The sequence below is a fragment of the Malaya genurostris genome, chromosome 2, assembly GCF_030247185.1.
Source record: "Malaya genurostris strain Urasoe2022 chromosome 2, Malgen_1.1, whole genome shotgun sequence".
In the NCBI taxonomy this organism is placed as follows: domain Eukaryota; kingdom Metazoa; phylum Arthropoda; class Insecta; order Diptera; family Culicidae; genus Malaya; species Malaya genurostris.
In genome coordinates this window covers 200,459,972-200,478,754 of record NC_080571.1, presented here as the reverse complement: position 1 = coordinate 200,478,754, position 18,783 = coordinate 200,459,972, and the positions used below count along the sequence as shown (strand labels likewise).

The following is an 18,783-nucleotide window of genomic DNA, read 5'->3' as shown; positions in this document are numbered from 1 at the left end:
TATTACACTTTCACAAAGTCACTATACTTTAATGAAGCATAACAAACGTTACAATACAGATACGCACAAACAAACAAACTTATAAAACCGATACACTGAAGAAGGATGTAAATAACATTCCGAAACTATTGCATGTATTCCGCTAACAGCTCCAGGTAAAAATAGTGACTAGTGGATAGATTGTTATGAAATTTGGTATTGAACCATCTTGAGACTTGTTCTCAACAAAAATATACACGGTTCGAAACTATTCACGTATTTTCTGTGAGAGGCTGTGGACTTTTCATTCCATGTAGTATATAACAAATATCTATTATTTTTCCGAAAATTCTAGTGAAATACGTATTTCGCTCATCACTGGGAGGCATCTTCAGTGTCTACTGGTTTTAAATCTTAGACTCACGCACAATTGAGTCCAAAAACAGCAAAAGCGTTTTCAAAAATTATACTAACTTTACAAGTTATTTTACGCCTATTCTTAATTTAATTTGGTGATTTCGATTTAAAAAAAATGAGTTTTTTCAAGGATATTATATTGATATCAAATATTCAAACATAGGTTGTTGATGGTTTTACTTCTCACGTCTAAATAAAAACCATTGCCATCCTGCGGCAATCCCGAATAACGTAAGTCTGATGAAATAGAAATTCGATTACCAAAAACAAAAAGGGTTCTCGCGTGTATTCTGCAAACAACTAAAAATACTACCATGCAAAAAAACACACTGCTGCCTACTACTGTTAAATCACGAATAGCATCAATACACGAAAACAAATACTTCTACCGACCAGGGAGGAAGGAGGGTGGTTGTTCCAGGCGGTTATCACCAGAAACAGTGCATTTTGTTCGTCCGCAAAACCCCCGAATGCACCCGCAGCAATGGCGGTGATCTGCATTCCGAGTGCATCGGTGCAGGCATGCAGAAGCAACAACGAATTCAACTGAACTGAAGGAAGGCAACACAAAAAAAAACGCTTATCTATTTGCAGCAATCTTATTTTTTGCCAGTTTGAGTGGATGCACATTGCACATGCATACATGAATTACACAACGGGAACAAGTCGAAGCGTAGGAATCGTCCGGGTTAGAATAACTCAAAGGATTATGCATCAGATTGTAAGGCGAAAAAAGGGGGATGTGAGTCTAGCGATAGGAACCGAGCTCAGTCAGTTAGAGTCTCGAATCGTATGAAGGTACAATTTCCTTCTTTTTCTAGTTTCACTTTTTTTTCTCTCTCTCTCAAAACCTTTTCAGTTCAAATCCGGACATAGGCAGCTCGTTCTAAATCTTCCTGAATAAGTGATGTGCCTTTTCTTTCCCGCGAAGCATGTTCCCGAGCATTTAAATTGCAATTTATGTGGGTCAATGCAAAGCTTACGAACGAATCGAGCCGCGTCCGCATGTGTACGGGTGTATTGCGGAGCAAGATAAGGATGATTGAAGTCTACTGCAGTGGAAAATGCAGCACGTTTCAATTGCATGTTTGCTGAGCGTGGGATGCAGGATCATTCTTCGCTTCGGTTGTGAAGTGCTTTACGACTACTCCCGTTCAAAATAAATCCTCGTTGATTTTTCTATCGAACGTTTAACTGCAAATGATTCTAGAGCTGAAAATAATACAAAATTGATTAAACTTAACAACTAAAGAAAAATACCATTGCTACTTTACAGACTTATATGTGTAAACTAAGGCGCATAAACTAAGATTTTCTTTCATAACAGGAAAAGCATTTCGATACGACTACGGTAAAGCTTAAATATTACTGCTCATGGTCATAATAGTTAGGATACGGCATTCTAGGGAAGGGGTTGGGTTCACTAGGAACTACTACATCTAATGAAATCTAGTACGGCCAACTATGGCGTGAGTTCAAGCACAGCAGATACGTTCGAAGGGTTTCTAACAACGACTGAAAGAAAACAAACAAATAAAAAAGAAAAATTATCCAAATTCTAGCGCAAGTTACTTCATTCAAAATACTACCAACAAAATAATGTCTTCAAAGTCAGATAGAACTTCCATTCCTAGATTTTATTTTTTTATTATTTTTGCTCTCATTGTTACTCATTAGCATCGGAACTAAAAGAGGGACGGCATCTTCTGAAAACGAACAAAAGTACAGGAGGTATCACGGGGCCAACAAAATAGTGATCGTTAAGATTAGAGATGGTACACAACACACTCACCTTTCCGGAAGTGGTGCTGCGTACGGTCCGTTCCGGTAATGCTGCCGATCTCGGGGTCTGCCCCGATTACCACCCCCGTTCTGACTGTCCATAAGCAACTCCCGCGCGTAACCGACGGACACTGACATTCGTCGGCCGTTACTTCCGCTGGCCCCAATGGAGGAGGAGGAGGAACTGCAGTGTTCTCCATCTCCACTGGCGCCACCTAGTAAACGGTTGAAACTGCCCGTTCTGCTACTGCCGTTGCTATTGCTAAACTCGTAAAACGAACCTTGTTCCTCGGGATGACCGAGCAGTTTACTACCGGAGGAAGCCTCGGACTTGCTTATACTACCGTTGGTACAGTTATTGCTATTAGTAGCTGCAGCCGTCGTCGAGACTGTTCCAGAATTCGACGACGGCAGGAAGGCAGTAGCAGAGGCTGTAGAATACTGAATACTGTTTCCTGAATTATTTATGCTATTGCTACTATTGTTGTTGTTGTTGTTGCTGTTTCCGATAGTGTGTTTGTGCATTGTGGTGCTAGAAGTACTAATACTGTTATCACCGGGTGTCGTTGTACTACAATTGGAGCTGCCGGTGGTGACTGCCGATGGTGCTACTGTCGGGGGCATCGTTAGTAGCGAAGGTTCATAGTACTCCGTGGTCAATATGCGATCGTCAAACTTGTGTTCGGCGGTGTGTGCTTTTGCTGCCGACTTAATGTCCATGAAGGCAATCGTCGCGCAAACACTGATGACCAGGCCATTGCTGCTTGGTACGCTAGGTTTCTGACTACCGGTACTATGACTACAAAAACTACTACTACTACTGCTAGTGCTAATATCGCTCGAATGGACTGCTGATCCAGCAGCAGATACCGACGATGACCCAATGGGCCCAGCGGATGGCGTCGGGTTCGCCACTGAAGTACTATCGCCGAAATCACCCGCGGCGGGTGCCAGCAACGAGCTGCAATTACCCCCGTGGGTCTCACCGTCCGGGCCATGCAACTGCTGATGTTCCTTAAACACCGGATCAACGCCACTGACACCATCGGTAGCGGAGGTGGAGAGGGTTGGGTTATACGCTGAAGAGGTGATAATTCTAACACTTTGAACTCTGCCATATCTGTCGGTGGAAAAAAAGGGAGAGATATAGAAATTTACTATTAGGATGGATTCGCCATTCATTAGTGGTAAAAAAGGTAAAAAGTAAAACAAATTGAGAAAAAAAAAACAAATAGATATAGAAAATGAGGAGCAGAATTGGAATTGGTTAGAGAAGATGAAAATATGCTCAGGATACTTCGTAGAGGTTTGGCTGTATGGTTAGTAGTAGCAAAGGATGTTGTTTGTTGCGTTCCCATGGCGTTAATGGTTTGAAGCGCTGCTTATGTGCTAAGGATAGTATGATTTATTTTGGATTAGAACAAAAATAGTTATATGTATAACAATCTCCAAACCTTTTTTATTAGAAAACATGCAATTATATTTACAACCACATTCGTATTCGTATTCAATATACAGCTTCTCTCCGTCAAATATGTTCAACTATGGTTAGAAAATTTCACATTATATACAACATAATCTTACATTTAGTACATCAATTTTATTTACATACAATTCCACTCCACTACAATACTGAATCCCCACAGAAGTACGGTATGACAATATTTCATAATTTAGTCTTTTATCCAGCAATCGGCGAGAAAAAAGGTCAATAATGTTTGGTAGTCTTTTTTGATTGCGAGTATGATTAAAAACATTGGCCATGTAATTCGAACATTTGTTCGAGAACTGAATAAACCAATCGCTGTGCTACTGAAAAATGTGAAACTTCACTTTACTCTTCTAGTCCCGAGTTGGCGATTCAAGGCATAGGACACTGCTTTTATAAGCCAGTTATCGTATGTTCGAATCCTGATCTGGAAAGATTCTCGGTGTTAGTAGGATCGTAACACTACACTCCAAAAAAAATTGAATTTTACAGGTGACTTAATCTGTCATACGATGTAATTCATAAAAACCTAATTTGTCAAATGACGGAAAATTTTATTTGTGATGACTTAATGTTAGAATGTCACCTGAGTTTTATCGAAAAGTATTAAAAGAATTTTTTTTTTTGAATTTTTGTTGTAAGTGACCTTCAACCAAATTTGTGATTATTTCAAAGAAGCAATAAAAATAACCTTATTTTTGCGACGCCAATGTATATTTTTGGTTTTAAGATCTTTTAGCATCAGATTGACAGAAAGTAAGATTTTTTTCTCTAGTTTGACAATGAAAATGAGTATCAGAGAAGATGACTTTAAATATCTCATTCGAATGTTGCAAAAAATGGCTCATGGGAACAGATCTTGGAATGCACAATCGGACGCCTTGGACCACATCAGCGCAGCACTTGCGCGGTCACTGCTTATGAACAGAGAGAATAAAAAAGAAGGAATCAGCAGCGTCCATAGAATTGTGCCGTTTTAGACGAAAATCGTAAGAAGTCCTCAACATCTAGAAAATCAGTAAAATTAAGCGCATGGGTAATGTATTGCACTACGTGTAGAAACCAATTTCGCTTCAAATATATTTCTTTTTTATTTTTTTCATAAATAATGATAATACATTATAAAACCAATTATGATATTTGATAACAGTTGTGACCCAAGACAATCAACAAATTTTCTTGTTCAACTTTTATGTATAAATTAGAAAATAATCTGTTTGCAAAAATTTCAAAATGAACTTCAAAACAGCCGACTCTCCCCTACTGAATTCGCTAAACGCTGGTGCAGAATGGTTATTCTTAGGTTTGATTAAATAATAAGGCCTTCTTCGGAGCTTGAATGCAAGGCTTATCGAAGTGAGCAGGTTGTTCACAGAACTGACAAGTAATCAGTTGATTTTCGTAGGTTACCAATGATTTACGAGGACGCTTCGTACTATGAGCAAAAATCACATAAGTAGGAATAGGCTCACGTAATCGCATACTTATTACACGCACGCCATTCGCCAGATTCCAAGGAAGAAATTATGCTACACTTTCCTTTCCTCGGAAGGAATCTTTCCGTGCTTTTTCGAATGTAATGCTTAGTAACCTAAGGAGGAAGGTCATGCCCACGCACTTTCACGGCACCGTTTGTCTTTTACGTATAGAGGCATTTTGTATTTAACTCTTATCATATTCGACATTGTGCACTTCATTGTTAACCGAAGCGAACGTTGGTGCATAACTTTCACGTTCAAACTGATTATACACTGATTATACACGCAACACGTTTTGTTGAATTGCATCTCTAATAAATCCTCTACGATGAGGTTCATTTTTTTCTTTACCAAGATTAAATTACTGTAAGTCTTATTTTAAAGAACTTTAAACAATTGCAGACATCGAAAACAAGAATTCCGGCTTAGGCAGCGCCCTTTAGTTCGCTAAACTGTAGTGTTTTCGTTTCAGTAGTCTCGATAAAAAGCGACTATCGACCGCGTCGGTACATCGTAAGGTTCTGAGGCAGGAGATTTTCTTTCAAAATCATGCATTTTTATTGTTTATTGATGTTCTGTTTTATTTATATCTTCGTTTTCATCAGAAACTACTTATTTTCCCGGCTAGAAACATAGTAACATAAACAGTTTGAGCATAAATTTCATTGATCTGCACAAGAAGTCATTCATTCTCTGAAAATTTTTGTTCAACAACTTTATTCCAGGAAACAATAGGCTCAAAAAGCAATTCGAATCGCCTATTTGAAAACTTTTGGTATGCTTTGTTTTCCTTTCTTGATGGAGAAACGAAAAGTAGTATGGACTGAACTTGTGTACTATTGAACTGTTTGTCTCTTCTCTGTACAATGTTTCCAAATAAATAATAAGATCGTCTAAATGACTTCCAACGAAATGACGCATTAAATGAAACAATTTACAATGAAATGTATCATTCTGTGAAATGGTTCTCGGAATAATAACTTTCGATCTCGTTTATGTTATTTTTATAAGGTTTAGAGATAAGTCATTTACTTTGTAAGATGTTCAGGAAATACAAAAGCACATTATTTTCATTTTGGAACAAAATAAAGCTTCGAAAAAAATATTAAGCTCGATATAATTGAGTATATTTAGAACATGACTCAAATCATATTCAACTGTTCGCAAGAGGTTTGTGAAAATTGGAAATAATTTCGACAACACTTGGAATACATCGAGGCAGTCACTTGGGACCATTTATATTTTGAAGTTACCTCAACGATTACAAATGTTCACTAAAACTGTCGCTTGCTGACGGTTCCGAGATTTATTATTTGATAAAAACTTAATACTCAAATTGACATTTATTCGGCAATTCAGTTCGTGCTTACGGTCGAGAAGACAGAAATAAAGACAATACAGTGTAGTAAACAATAGAGTATACGAAATGGACATATACGATTTACAAAAACCTGAGACTTGGCCTACAACACCAAATTCAATTTGTATTGATTTCAAACGTTAAACCACCTGCAAACGAAATTGAAATCTTACTTGAAGAACGAATGTATCTAAGCGTTAATGATTGATTCAATTTAACAAGGTGGTTAACTCTGTTTTTATTATTTTTCAACGTGAAAGAGATGAAATTGCATTCGCTTCGGTTAACAATGAGGTGCACAGTGTCGAGTATGACAAAGTTAAATACAAAATCCTTGTGTACGTGGTGGACGATGCCATAGAAGTACGTGTACATGACCTTCCTCCACAGGCTAGTGATAATTTCGTTCGAGAAAATATGTCACAGTACGAAGAAATTCTTCCCATCGCAAGGGAAGTATAACGAATTTTTTCCCCGGTATCCGGAATGGCGTGCGAGTAATACGTATGCGACTGCATAAGGCAATTCCATCTTATGTAATTTATGGTCAGGGCCAAAGGCATCCTTGTAAATCGCTGGTTACCTATGAGAATCAATTGATTACATGTCTGTTTTGTGAACAACCTGCTCACGACTGTCAACCCTGCACTGAAACTGCGAGAAAGACATTTTCAACCAAAGACAAGGACAACCGTTCAGCAACGGTAGCTAGTGAACCCAGTACGTCTTCTTCAAAAACGCTTTCAGCATCAAACCGGCAAGTAACTGCAATCAATATACAGCAAGATGCATCTACAACAATTAGCAACGAGTCAAAGACTGAATAACAAGGTAAACGAAAAAACGGACACCACTCACAACACCGACGATGCGACAATGCAGGATAAGATGAACCACGTACAAAGTGCCCTTCAATCCTCGCCAGATGGAAATGGAAGTTCCTCTGCCCCAAGGAAAAGACTGACAACGAGATCCAATAGTAAAAATTTATTTGCATCTAACAAAAGTATGGCTTAATCAGCCATGTTAAGCTTGTACGAGAGTAGGCCTGAATGAAAATTTTACTAAAAAAAAATTATTCGTTAATTGGTTTCAAGTCAACCGGATGAAATAAAATGTATCAAAGTATTATGTTGTAGTATTGAGGGGCTCGTTGAGGGGCAAAAACGAAGATATTCTATTCGATTTTATCACAATTCATTGATTGAAAGTCAAGTAATCGTTAAAATAACATGGTGACTTTACTAATGAGATAACTATTAGTACAATAGGCCTACAAACAGCAAGAAAACACTTTGTTTTTCTTACATATATGTTTATATGTAGCTAAATACTTGAGACAAATCTCCTGATCAATTTGATACGTCTCGATGTCGGGAGATGCTCAATCTATTCGCCATGTTGAATAGTTTTAACAAATAAAAATTGTTTTTCTCATTCTCAAACGTACATCTACAGATGTTCAAAAACGAATTTGTCTGTCTTTCTTTTGTGAATGTGAATCTTTCATGGAGGACTACGGCATTATTCTGGCTAACAAGCTGAATTTCGAAAACGATTATATGATTTCCAAGGCCTCCGAACTTTTACGAGTAATTTTCCGCGTGACCAAACACTTCGTTATTGCACAGTGCCGCCTTAAGGCATTTTCAGTTGATCATTATTATTCGGTCAGCTCAAAATCAAATCGACCGTATCGCGGTGAGTGCAGTGAAAAATTATTTCTATTCAGCTTTGCTCAATCTACCATGGAGGAACCCTACGAATCTGACTACATTTCCCGACGAAAGATCGCGATTGAATTAACCTATAACTTTAACTAACTCTACCTAGTTACGAAGATTGCCGAAACCGGTTTTCATAACGAGTTTGTTACAATCACGTATCGATTGCCCTGCACATCTACATTTGATTGATGGTCGTCATCGTAATGTGAGGTGATTGTAACGTCTGGAAAATTATTTTTAATAATTATTCACGGTTTACTCAGTCACTTTTCAATTGACCGACGTTTCGACTCTTTTTGGATGGTCTTTTTCAACGTCTTCAACAAAAACGACAAGACTAAATTTCCCTTGAAAAAGACCATCAAAAACGACCGAAACGTCGATTAATTTTAGAAATAAATCGTTCGCCATTGTCTTCTGCTAAATTGAATTGTGGTTTGCTAATATGAATAGCAAACAACTAATTAGTTTGTTGTATTTGATACGTGCAAATAATTTGCAGGTACAAAATTAAATACGACACAATTCCGAAATTAATGAATTTAACAAACGATCGAAATATTTAGATTTTATTTAATTTCATACGTATGCGGTAGATGAATCCTATTCAGATCAAGAAAATACTCGATGACATTAGCATTATTTCAATGAAAATTTATTACGTAGTACTTTTTTTCAAATAAGGTGCTTTTGACAATCCAACGAAACTCGTTTATTTAATGTTTCCATGAAGAAGGTTTCCTTTACTCCAACATTCAGCGCAAAACAATTCACCCGAATCCTCCCGCTACACACACACAATCGTTTATACCAACACAGGTCCCAATTGAGGACAACCGAGCACTCATAATCTGACAATCTGTTCAATTTGAAAAATGCGTTTAAAATTGAATATTAAATTAAAGGTTTTCCAACCAAGTGCGGTTGATCAGATAAGGCTCGCGTGCATACCTCAAAGTGCACATGCACAAGTCGGGGCGCGCCGACCGCTGCGAGTTACTGATGAAGCCCCAATAGAGTTCATCGTGCTCGAAAGTTGTCAAGGCTTGCAAGCAGTGTAACGCCACCGAAGCACTGCCACTACGGCTGCTGCTGGTGCTGACGCTGAGTCTAGGCTGGAGGGTGCACTTCGACGGCTGCCAACCGAAATCGAGCGATTCCAATACCGATATTTCAACGGTCGGTTAAATGCAACTACACACCGGTTGGGTTACCGGTGCACACGTGATTTCCGATCCGTGCGATGCAACAAAGCTAATAAAATGACAGAGAACACACAGAATTTTCCGCCATATGGCATTCGTTCGTTCGATGACAGCGAGAGTTAGTAGGTTCACAGATATTTTGCTTGTGTGCCAAGTGAAACGTAAATTTTCACATGTCGTGAAACTTGTTGTCAACCTCAACCTTACCCCCTTCGATTCGCGATTAGTGAGCAGCTTCGTTAGTATGCGCTTAGATCTAGGCCCCCACCAAAGAAAACGTGCCGCATCCAATCAGTACAAGGCATGACCTGACCATATATGCTCGGCGTGCATCGCCTCATCAGTCGGATTTCAAAGATCTGTCGTGCCGTGCCGTGCGTACCGTGCCATGCCATGCCGGTTTGCTAGACGTTTATGTACTTGGCCAGTCAGAATTAAACGTCAGTGTTGAGTTGACGGTTGGGCTACCCTCTAGCTTGCATAGAACATGAACTCTAACCAAGCCGAGGACGAATGTAAAAATACCTTAACGATGTACAGTTGCTCATTTGCTGTTTTACGTTACTACACGGGGCTGAGGTGCATTCGACATAGCCTGGCATTTTGTTGTTCTTCTTGTTGTTGCTTGCATGTGAATTGTTCATTAGTGCTGCTGCACTTGCCAGTAGCTTTGATTGGTGATCGATTGGAAAAGGCTCTCAACGTCACATGCTATGGGAACCGTTTCTATTACCAATAGGAGGACAAGAAAAGAAAATTAGTACATTCCAATTAGATAAATATTTTATGATGTGGTTACAGTACAGCAAACGCTGCTCGAGTGGACTCGGAACATTATTTTTTTTAAGACACCACCGCAACTTTGTACCGATATATGACACATTTCAGTATCTCGTACAAGCAAGTGTCGTAACAATCGATCAACTCCAGTGCGTTAGACATTTCACAGAAACCTCCCTCTGTATTCACCTGCCGACAGTAGTGCAAATTTTGATTAATAATTATTCAACTGGTTGACTGACCTGCCACTCGATTGGCACAATAAATCTTAGGAGCCGAATGACTTGCCAAAAGTTATACTCCAAAACATGAACAAGTGCGAAGGCCACCGGTGGCCAAGCAGGTTCATATTTACTACTAGTATCTAACGAAGCCTTTGATGAACGTTGGACCCAGACGACGACGACGACGCCAGCCGGTGACGCAAGTTTCGATTTTTTGGCCGGATGGCACGTTTTGCGATTTCCAAGCGTGAAAATTGGAAAGCGAATTCAAACTGCAGCCGAACCGAAGGTACGCACGAACCGGCGAGTCTCGGTCGGAAGGGGTTTGGGGCACACTATAGTAGCGCGTACCAACCTCACGTACCCTCCCCCTTCCTCCCCCTGCACACGATTCTACCCCACACACAGTCGAACTACTGCATTTCAAAGCACTACTCTACTGAAGAATAGAGGGAGAAATCATCGAAAAAGGTGAACGCGCGCGCGTTCAAAACAGCAAACGTGATTACCTTCAACGGGTTTGTTTACCTATGATCTAGAAACTGCACAACTACAAACTACAAATATCATGTGTGGATGTCAGTTGGCGCTGCAGCAGTAGCAGTCCGATGTCTGACTCAAAGATATTATTGTGTGCCACTAGCAGCGCATTATTGTAGGTCTGTCTGATGTTTTTAAAGTGGTTCCGCGGAGAGGTAAGGGGAGGTCTACAGGGTGAGGGTGAAACGGGTGCGACAAAGGGCCTAAAGCAGCTCTAGAGATCGTTATCTCGGTGATGTTGGACAAGTGTCTTGTTTTTTTTCCGTGGAAATAATCAAGATCAGTTGGAATTGTCTGCTGATGGCAAACATCGGCTCACAGGTTTGATCTATCAGATTTGACCCAGTTCACTGATCGGTTGGCTGGCTCCGAGAGAAGTCTATTCGCTAACTGGATGGCGGAGGAAACAACACACGATTTTACGATACGAAAAATATCGTGTTACAGTATTCAGATCATTGCATTCGTCGACGGCACTTGAGCGAGGGAGCTGCCTTTCTACAGATGCTCATCTAGCGAAGGTAGATTTCAAAGACGATTATACGTACGGAACAGATCAGTTCCTACTTATCACAAAAAATGATTGTGATCAAGAAATATTTCGAATATTTGTAATTTTCTCACGATCACGATAATAAATGTTTAAAAGGTCAATTACATACAGAACGGTATAGCAATGTTAAATTTCAAGTTGATATAACATAAATAGATGTTTCTTTAAAACGCTCTTTATTCGTCAAGAATATATAATTCAAATTGATTTTTTAAAGAAATTCGCCATTTTTCTATTTGAAGCCATGAAAGCCCTCACAAATTTTCTTTCTCTCGACACTTCAGCAAAGACATGACGCTTCGGTGCAAAAAAGGTTATATGCAAATAGCATTAATTACGTCTGTTTAGCAGTTCACGTTGAACCGTTGCACAATGATGCATAAAACATAAAATCATTAAATTGAGTCGAAAAACTTATAAAAAGCAAAATGCAGAACATTTTCAAAAAATCAATATTTTAGTGAAAAACAAAAAAAAACACTTCTTCGTTTGTTACTCTCCCATCTTGACTCATAGTGCTATAAATTTCATCACTTGCAAGTTACAACATATTAGAAAATAAAAATATTAAGATAAACCCTTTTCGAGAAAATTGATGTTTTCAAGATATAAGAAAAAAGTTTTTTTTTTCAGTGTATACATTTTCCACACAGGCTTAATCATTATCTGAAACATTAGTGAAAGCTCTAAATCAATCACGAAATAAAAAAAATACACAAGTGAATTTATTTAAAAAGTCATTTTTCGGTCCGCAGTGAACGGTGCATCATGCCACTTTTAGGTGGATCGAATTCAGAGAATTTAAATTATTAATAAAAAATTATCCAGCTGACGTTTATCGACGTTTTTATGATTTATGATTTTTGCCAACTTTTGTATGGAGAGGCATCACTGTGCGTTGGGTGGCGTATGCAATTCGTCGTAAACTGATAACGCTTTGATGAGGCGAAGACAAAACGGATCAAATAGAAAATCGTCATGTGCATTGCAGTACTAAAACCCCTAAATGACATGATATTATGTTGAAGCCAAAAAATCTAAATGATGTTGAAATCAAACGTTAAAATATGCGTTCTTGAAATCATTTCGTTTCATATTAGAAATTATTTATTTTAAAACATAACGCCTGAATGTATACTGCATTAATATAAATTACTTCTAAAGTTAACATAATATGAAGTTAAATTGAATGAAAATAATCAAGCAAACGGGACCAAAATAGATGCAAATATTTATTGATCAGAGGACTTTTAATCGTAGTATACTGTCATTACAAGAAAACACACTTTTTTCCTGAAATCTTAAATCATTTTACTCATTCAAAGATTCGGAAGTATTTTCGTCTGGAAATGAAACCACACCAATAGTTTAATCATGTTCAAAAGTTTTTCTTACTCTTGTTGCTCTCTGAACTATGTTTCAGTACATCCATAGTTGTTCAATTGACAGAAAGATTTCACCGAATTGAAGAATGTTGCGGGCTCGAATTTTGTCTTTGAGGAATTTTTTTTCGCAATTTTGCTCTTTTGCGTCTTCATCCATTATTCTTTTACTAGTCAACTTTTTGTTTGTGATATAAATTACAACAGTAAGTTGAGCTACCCGATCAACATATCACATCTAAGCTATTTCTCTTTTAGCTACTTGTTATGAAATTTTGTTATTATATCTATTAACGAGAGACCAGACTTATATCAGCACTTGTTCTGATAACTGCTTTCAGTTGTAAATTTGTTACTACTTGATGATCGGGTATTGTAGGCTTTTACGAGTGAAATTGAATAATAACACATCATCACACTTCAGCAGTTCCACCAGGCGGTAATTTGGGACCCTTGCTTTTCACACCGTATTTTAGCGATGTTTCATTGGCATTGAAAGGCGTTTTCACAATGATTTAGAGCAAAGTTGCGATTCACATTCAGAATTGTTTAAATGGCAAATCGATTTCTCCGGATAGGAAAAGTTGCAGACTCAAGTCTGACCTCTGTGATATATTTTTACAAACGTTCGAATTTGATATTCGACTAATCGGTCTTTTTTCAGTCTGTTCTATCTATCTCTACTAGAAATAAACATTTATTTTTTCATTAAGGCGTAAGCCGAATTTTGTACTAGGGCACATAACCGTTTTCAAATATGTTTACGTTTCGTCTTTGACTCATCAGTAATTAGCAGTTCAAATTGAACTTGAATTGAAAATTTGACTAATCCCTGAATGATTAAACCTGCATCGGCCAGAAAAGTCGAAAACGCATTTTCGTTCGGAACGTCAGTGAAGACTTTGAGGCAAATCAAAAGTGTTCTGTTAATAGCAGAAATTTTACGTCGTTCAAATTGAACTGCCGAGTTTTGCATTAAGCAGCCCAATTTGAACTGCTATGCACTGTGATTCAAAGACGAAACGTAAACATTATTTTTTGTCGGCCCCTCTTTTCAGTTTTGTAAGAAATTCAAGAACTCCTTTTATTTTCTCTTCTTCCGACATTTCGGTCCCTATTGAAACTTTTTCAAGGAAACGAGAACCATGGTATTTTTTATTAAACTTATATTGAAATACCGTTTTATCACACTACTAACGTTTGTTTTAAACGGACACTATCGGTGTCACTGCGCACTGTGTTGATTCATTTAATATCTAGGCACACTGTTCATTTTACTGGTTGAACCGATCGAGAGCAGCGCAACGTGAGTGGCTATCGATCGGAAGGACCACAGCAAGCATCGTAGAACAAGAATCTGCATTTAAAGGTGTTAAGAACGATTAGGGCAATCGGATTTCATCTCCAAGAAATTCAAAGCCAACCAAAGCGCCTTCAGAAAAATTCATCTGCGAGAAGGATTTCGCTTTTTTTGGGACCAGTAAGCAACGGCACAGAACACTCTAGCTGAATCTAATGACCAAAAGACATACTAGCAAGTTGTAAAATGAGGTTCTTACGAAATACGAAGTATGCGTCTTCATGGACGACGGAACGTACGTGAAAATGGACTTTGGGTCGAGGTGATGGCCCCAGCACATTCGTTCGAAAAATTCACCAGAAAGCTTATGATCTGGCAAGGTATTTGTAACTAGTACCTGAAAAGCGAATTCCTCCGGACATTAAAGCTCACAATCAATGGACCTGTGAAGGTTTGAGTTGATTTGGCTGTCACCGCAGTGGAGAAGAAGTTCAATGTGGTGAATTTTTCTCAATCCACCCAACTGTCCTAAATTCTACCCGATAGATAAAGAAGAAAAGTGAAATAGCGATTCTGAATGAGACAGAAATGAAGAGATAGTGGAAAAAATGTTCGCTTAGATTAGCTAACAGAGTGGTATTCGAAGAAAAATTCGATATTTCATGAAATGACAATCGGAACATTTTTTTCGTTCTTTTTCGAAATGGCCGAATTCGCAGATCACTATATAGACCCTCAAAAAATGTCATGGATAGGAAACCCTTTGGACGAACAAAGCGAAGGGCCTTTGTTATGGATCTATAGACCTTATTCTTTATTAAATGACTCCGAATTATTCTCTATTCTAAATGGATAAATATCCATTTAGAATAGAGAAGAATTATTCAAGAACTAATTAAGGTGAAATACAGAAACGAGATTTGGCAAAAAAAAAATTACCGCAGAGACGGGATTCGATGTTCGAAAAACTTTTTTGCTGTAGATTAAAATATTAGTTGTTCGAATTCCTCGGATAATAATTTTCTAAAGCAAAGAAAAAAAACATGAAGCCTTGGAATAACCTGCTGGGTAAACACTGTTGAGTAGATTCGTTCTTAGAAAGAAATGAGCTGGTTCTGCTTTGGAAGGCATGAAGTTTTACTGTCTTAAAAATACAAAATTACCACAAGAAAGTATTACTATCGAATAAAAAAAAGTTTATTCCCATTTTTTACGAACTACCCTAATATTTCGATGGAGTGGTAGATTAGTTCGTGGGATATCATATTCGGTCATCGAAAAATAATTCCAAAGAACTACTAGAGAACATAAAAATCCAATTAGGACTTACCAATTGGGTTGGATTTCAGTTTGTGTTTTTGCAATTCTCTGATCGGTTCTTTTTTTTTTGAGCAATGTGATGAACGAATTCGATTAAGCCCTGAGGTGGCATTATTTAACAAAGTCGAATCGACTGTTCCGTTCCAGTGCATCCCTTGAATTTGCATTATCGATTCAATATCTATCTATCGGTATGCATTAAACAAAAACACTTTAAAGACAATATTAATTATTGCCTATATACGATTTGATGAAGGCACAAAAAGTCAATGAAAATTATTGAGAAATGGAACTCTCGAATGTACAGAAATGTACTCAGAAATTAGATATTTCCGATTCACAGTTTTGTGTAAATTCATGGAAGTAATCAATACTTCCAAAAGGCTCATTCGAGTTCGTTACTAAAATGCTCTTTACACTTAAAATAATACATATCATTACCCCTAGAATCAAATGAGATCAGACAACACTCTTGCCGTGAACTGTATTGGTTGCAACATTGCAGTTTATCGTCATTACTGTGTAATGCTACTGCGAAATTGTTCTTGTTGTTTTTGCCAGTTAGTGTCATGCTGCCACACAGAGATAATGGAAAATCATGCAAACTCGGATAGTACTAATACTATCCCGTCAGTGAAGGGATGCTGGGCCCTTGGTTGAGTACACCACCAATACCAACGAGAAAGATTCCTGTGCAACGATGGTGAAAAAACAGGTCGCAAACCGTCCAACACATGCTCACCACATGCCAATCCGGGAGAATCGGGACAGGCGCTTTCGGAGCAGAACAGTTTTATTCATGTCCCGGGGAATGTCCCATTCTACATTCGGTGGAGACATTCCCAATCCTCGTGGTGAGTGTTACGGGACAGGGGGAACGAATTGTACTGCGCTCCGGCCATTCCACCCATTTCCTTCCATTCAGGGACCCGTAAATGCACAAGGGAGCGGATTCGTGCTCTTTATTCGGACAGAAATCAACATCCTAGTGCTTTCACTGTAATGCTTCTTTTTTGCGTCGTTAGTTTGCTCTTACATTAAATTCCAGTGTCCTGCTGTTGTGGCCGTAATGGCGTGGTATGTAACAGTCTGCGGGGTAAGTTATTCCGCTTGACGGTTTTACGGCCTCCCAACTATGAGAGCATAGAAAACGCAATGCAACATTGTAAGAACATTATTCATGCGATTTCAATGGAAAATAAACAACAGTGGTGGCCCGACCTAAATTACCTCCGAGATCGGAAGGCTTCGCATGGATCGAGAATGCCGTCTGGTAGCGCGCATGTTGAAAAATGATTACTTATTTATATAAAAAATTCATAGATGATTCCATTTCTTTAGACTCGCGGAAAATTTGAACTTTAGAGTAATTCCAGAAATGGTCCTATCGCCAGATTTTACATACTCCGATTTGGATAAACTTTGCACATGTTTTCAAAGCATTTATTTTGCCTGGCTGAAGAGACCGATTCTACTCGACTGATGTTTAAAATGGGCGTATGTATTTTGGAATACATTTTCTTCAAATCGTTGAAACTCGGAAACTATTATTTGTAAAAAAAATTTTCAAGAAGAGGTTGTCGCAAAATGGTGGTAAATGGTAGCAAATTGATGAACAGCTTTAAAATAGTTAAACAATGAAAAGAATTAAATGCCTTTCAAAAAATCGAAAACAAGAAAATTATTCGAAAAATATATTTGTTTAAAAAAACCGTGCTTCTAATTTCTTTTACAATATTTTTAGTTTGAAGTTGATATTTGAACCAGTAATTAACGGTGATTTAATAAGTGACTTCTCAAAATTGAAGAATTTACAACTGTAACATACAAAACACATACAAAAACAATTATGCTAAAAAAAATACATTTCCCAATAACTTGTAAAAGTTTAACAATTCAACAAAGATCTGAGTATTTCCTAGAAGAAAGTTTATCGTGAGCAAATCTTTTACCCTTGAGCTATAGGTAAGTATTTTATTGCTCGAATAAAAATTTAAATTCAAGAATTTAAATATTTTTAAACCCTATACGGGGGACGGGTATAGGATGCAGCTAAAACAATTTTAAAGCTGTTATTCTGATCGTAGAGGTTTTAACCTTGGGGTCATTCACCTCTTCCGGCCAGAAAGAACTTTCCGATTCTATGTGCGGGGTTGGGAATCGAACCCAGGTGGGCTGCGTAAAAAGCACCGACTTACCCATTACTCTACACCCGTCCCCTTCCTTCAAAAATGGATTCATGCGAAAAGTCACGCCTTTCAACATCCACTTTTGAAAGAAATTGCAGGCAAGCTATGAAAAATAGAGTAATAATTTTATCACTAGATGATAGAGAAAACTTGTTCTTTACTATTATCACTCTCAGCGAGTACCGAGTCTTTCGGAATTCCTCTTCAAAGTGAATGTCGATACGTATTGACCACTATAACAACAAAAAAACGTGAGAAATATTCTAATTATCAGATCCAAATTATTTAATGTTCAAACAAATTCATATCGGCAAAATCGGTACCCATTTTCCCGTTTCCCGACAGTACCTGAAATAGTCATTAAAAGTTCCAAAAGACTTCAATTTTTCAATGACAGTTCGACCGATGTTCACAAACTTAGATTAAAACAAAAGATCCATATGAGTTCGTGTTCGCATCTCATCCGACACAGTCGACAATTGCTTACGGTCGAGACGATAGAAACAAAGACAATACAGTGTACGAAATGGGCAAATACGATTAAACAAAGCCTGAAACTTGGCCTACAAGGCCAAATTCAATTTGTATTGATTTCAAGCGCTGCAAACTTAGACCAGCAGCAACCGAAATTGAAATTTTGCTTGAGGAACGAATGCATCTAAACGTTAATGATGTAAGTGAGATTCAATTCAACAAGGCGTCTAGCTGTGTGTACGTGGCGTCTCGTGGCAAAATTTACGGGTTGTGCACTGATTATATCACATGTAACAGTTCGTTGTAAGTGAAAACTAAATATTGAGAAGTTGATACTAGCTTGTGTTTGGAATGAAATATCGATACACTTCTGGATGGGATTTTTTTATTAAACATATATAGTATCATCGGTACAGTAAAAGAAGTCCACGCACTGCACTTCGAGCAAATCGGTCAATAATGTCATCAGTAAAATCGCTTCGACGTTGCAACTGAGACAGCCAAGGATGCTGGATAATTTTTTTTAAATCTGTGTCAAAAATTCAGTCTGAGCAAAAAAAAGGTCCCGCCACTTTGAAACGCTC

The 18,783-nt window shown here is 38.0% G+C and overlaps 1 protein-coding gene across 8 annotated transcripts in view; it reads right to left on the bottom strand.

The window, feature by feature from the left end:
* Window positions 1-18,783, bottom strand: part of LOC131427014 (protein split ends) — a 271,135-nt gene that overhangs the window by 37,145 nt on the left and 215,207 nt on the right. For 7 of the 8 annotated variants that reach the window (XM_058589878.1, XM_058589880.1, XM_058589881.1 and 4 more), the window contains one exon: window positions 2,189-3,298. The exons of the other annotated variant lie outside the window; for it this stretch is intronic. In XM_058589878.1, the coding sequence (XP_058445861.1) occupies window positions 2,189-3,298 (1,110 nt within the window). The remainder of the gene's footprint in view (window positions 1-2,188; window positions 3,299-18,783) is intronic. 8 annotated transcript variants of the gene reach the window in all.